Source organism: Micropterus dolomieu, linkage group LG23, assembly GCF_021292245.1.
Source record: "Micropterus dolomieu isolate WLL.071019.BEF.003 ecotype Adirondacks linkage group LG23, ASM2129224v1, whole genome shotgun sequence".
NCBI lineage: Eukaryota > Metazoa > Chordata > Actinopteri > Centrarchiformes > Centrarchidae > Micropterus > Micropterus dolomieu.
Window position 1 is genome coordinate 4,187,565 of NC_060172.1, and position 3,765 is coordinate 4,191,329.

The following is a 3,765-nucleotide window of genomic DNA, read 5'->3' on the forward strand; positions in this document are numbered from 1 at the left end:
GACAGGTGAACACAGACAGGTAAACAGACAGACAAGTGAACAGACAGACAGGTGAACAGACAAGTGAACACACAGACAGGTGAACACAGACAAGTGAATACACAGACAGGTGAATACAGACAAGTGAACACACAGACGGGTGAGTACACAGACAGGTGAACACACAGACAAGTGAACACACAGACAGGTGAACACACAGACAGGTGAATACAGACAGGTGAACACAGACAAGTGAACACACAGACAGGTGAACACCGACAGGTGAACACCAACAGGTGAACACACAAACAGTTGAACACACAGACAGGTGAACACAGACAGGTAAACAGACAGACAAGTGAACAGACAGACAGGTGAACAGACAAGTGAACACACAGACAGGTGAACACAGACAAGTGAATACACAGACAGGTGAATACAGACAAGTGAACACACAGACGGGTGAGTACACAGACAGGTGAACACACAGACAAGTGAACACACAGACAGGTGAACACACAGACAGGTGAATACAGACAGGTGAACACAGACAAGTGAACACACAGACAGGTGAACACCGACAGGTGAACACCAACAGGTGAACACACAAACAGTTGAACACACAGACAGGTGAACACAGACAGGTAAACAGACAGACAAGTGAACAGACAGACAGGTGAACAGACAAGTGAACACACAGACAGGTGAACACAGACAAGTGAATACACAGACAGGTGAATACAGACAAGTGAACACACAGACGGGTGAGTACACAGACAGGTGAACACACAGACAAGTGAACACACAGACAGGTGAACACACAGACAGGTGAATACAGACAGGTGAACACAGACAAGTGAACACACAGACAGGTGAACACCGACAGGTGAACACCAACAGGTGAACACACAAACAGTTGAACACACAGACAGGTGAACACAGACAGGTAAACAGACAGACAAGTGAACAGACAGACAGGTGAACAGACAAGTGAACACACAGACAAGTGAACACACAGACAGGTGAACACAGACAATTGAACACACAGACAGGTGAACACACAGACAAGTGAACAGACAGACAGGTGAACTGACAGCTGAACACAGACAGGTGAACACACAGACAGGTGAACACAAAAAGGTGAACACAGACAGCTGAACACACAGACAAGGGAACAGACAGGTGAACACAGACAGGTTAACATACAGACAGCTGAACACAGACAGGTGAACACACAGACAGATGAACACACAGACAAGGGAACAGACAGACAGGTGAACAGACAGATGAACACACAGACAGGTGAACACACAGACAAGGGAACAGACAGACAGGTGAACAGACAGATGAACACACAGACAGGTGAACACACAGACAAGGGAACAGACAGGTGAACACAGACAGGTGAACACACAGCAAGTGAACAGACAGATAGGTGAACAGACAGGTGAACACAGACAGGTGAACACAGATAGGTGAAACAGACAGGTGAACACAGACAGGTGAACACACAGACAAGTGAACAGACAGACAGCTGAACACAGACAGGTGAACACACAGACAGGTGAACACAGACAGGTGAACACAGACAGGTGAACACACAGACAAGGGAACAGACAGACAGGTGAACAGACAGATGAACACACAAACAAGGGAACAGACAGACAGGTGAACAGACAGGTGAACACACAGACAAGTGAACAGACAGACAGGTGAACAGACAGGTGAACACCAACAGGTGAACACACAGAGAGTTGAATACACAGACAGGTGAACACACAGACAGAAGAACACACAGACAGGTTAACTGTCTCTCTCTCTGCAGATCAAGGTTACGTCTACCTGTGGCCTTTAGGTGAGCCCAACGTGTCATCTCTCCTCCATCACACGGTGGACTTCAGAGTGGAGATTGACGCCCACCCTGCCCCCACTGTCCTCTGGACCAAAGACAACCAGACGGCCGCCACGGAAACCACCTTCGTCAACACCACACACCTGACAGGAAGCAGGTAGGTCAGAGGTCAAGTTAGAAACGAGAATCTTTAGAGGTCGATGAGAAACAGAGTCTGACTAATGGACTGATTGATCTGCAGGTATATGAGCACGCTGACACTGGTACGAGTCCAGATGAATCAGACAGGAAGATACACAGCAACCGTTTCCAATGACGATGATGAAGAGGAGATTGTCTTCAACCTGGAGGTCACAGGTGAGACAGACAGAGAGAGACGGGGTGATTGAAAGACAGGGTGTGTTTGTGTTTACCTGTGTAAACATTTGTTGCACACCTGGCTCTGTGCAGCGCCCCCCAGGATCACATCTCTGTCGGAGGTTGGCGGAAAGGCGGTGCTGTGTATCAGCGAGGGAGCTCCACCCCCATCTGTCACCTGGTACACCTGTCACAGCTCACACAGGTAAATAACACACACAGACCCATGAACAATCAGGCAACTCAGTGTTCAGCAGGAGAACTGCTGACCCGGACTGGATCTGCTGCTGTCGAGCAGACTGAGCACTTGGAAGAGCTCCGGACCCAACCGATCCCTGAAAGGCTCGGGGGAGGACTCACCCAAATCCCGGGCAGACATCGCTGAGGTAGTTAAGAAGCTCCTCAGCTACAATGCGCCTGAGATGCTGAAGGCTCCAGACACCGTAGGGCTGTCTAGGTTGAATATCTGGCACTTTGCCACATTCGCTCATTCCTACTAGCAGCATAATCCTATGTTCTTTCAAATCGCTATCAGGCTTTCTGAAACCAGCAACGTACAAAAACAACATTATAGGTAAGAAAACACAGGCAACATTATAGGTAAGGGCTTTGGCTTTTCACACAGACATTGTTCGGGCTCTGTTACTACCAATGCTCTCGGCTCAGAGTCGGATCAAATCTGAACCCCCTTTCTGGCTCTGTACCTGCAATAATTGCAGAAAATAACGCAGTGTGAAAGCGCCTGGTACCAGTAAAGTAGCAGTAATGTAGATGTTTTACCGGAGGGAGTCCAATTTATCAGTCGATCTACGCTCCAGCCCTCACTTGTCGTTATCATCTTTTGGTAGAGACCCAAAGATTGCAGATACAAGCAGCTGAGTTTTTTCCATGTTGGAAGGAACCAGTTGAGGTGGTTCTGGCATCTGATCAGGATCCTCCTGGGCACCTCAAAGGCTTTCTGGGCACATCCAACTGGGATGAAATCCCAAGGCAGACCCAGAAGACCCTCAGGATACTCCAGGAGGAGCTGGACAATGCTGCCGGAGAGGGGGAAATGTGGAAGACCATGTTTAGTCTGCTGCCACTGCGATCTGGCCCGGATAAGAAGATGATGGACCCACACACACACACACACACACACACACACACACACACAGTGTAATGGCATCCGTGTTTCCATAGTTACTGTGTTAGTCATGGAGTTCCACAAGGATCTGTCCTCGGACCAATCCCTTAGGCAATATTATCAGGAAATATTCCATAAGCTTTCATTGTTATGCAGATGATACTCAGTTATATCTATCGATCAAACCAGATGAAACTCATCAGTTAGCTAAACTTCAAATGTGCCTTCAGGATGTTAAAACCTGGATGACCTGTAATTTTCTAATGTTAAACTCAGATAAAACTGAAGTTATAGTTCTGGGGCCTAAGCACCTCCGTGACGCATTATCTAAAGATATAGTTTCCCTTGATGGCATCGCCCTGGCCTCCAGCACCACTGTGAGGAATCTTGGAGTTATCTTTGATCAGGACATGTCGTTTAAGTCTCACATTAAGCATATTTCAAGGACCGC

General features: G+C 47.8%; 1 protein-coding gene across 2 annotated transcripts in view; it reads left to right on the plus strand.

Annotated features, from left to right (window-relative positions):
- Positions 1-3,765, plus strand: part of LOC123963878 (platelet-derived growth factor receptor beta-like) — a 34,220-nt gene that overhangs the window by 7,593 nt on the left and 22,862 nt on the right. For both annotated transcript variants that reach the window (XM_046040969.1, XM_046040968.1), the window contains 3 exons: positions 1,805-1,988; positions 2,073-2,188; positions 2,282-2,393. In XM_046040969.1, coding sequence (XP_045896925.1) covers positions 1,805-1,988; positions 2,073-2,188; positions 2,282-2,393 — 412 coding nt within the window. The remainder of the gene's footprint in view (positions 1-1,804; positions 1,989-2,072; positions 2,189-2,281; positions 2,394-3,765) is intronic.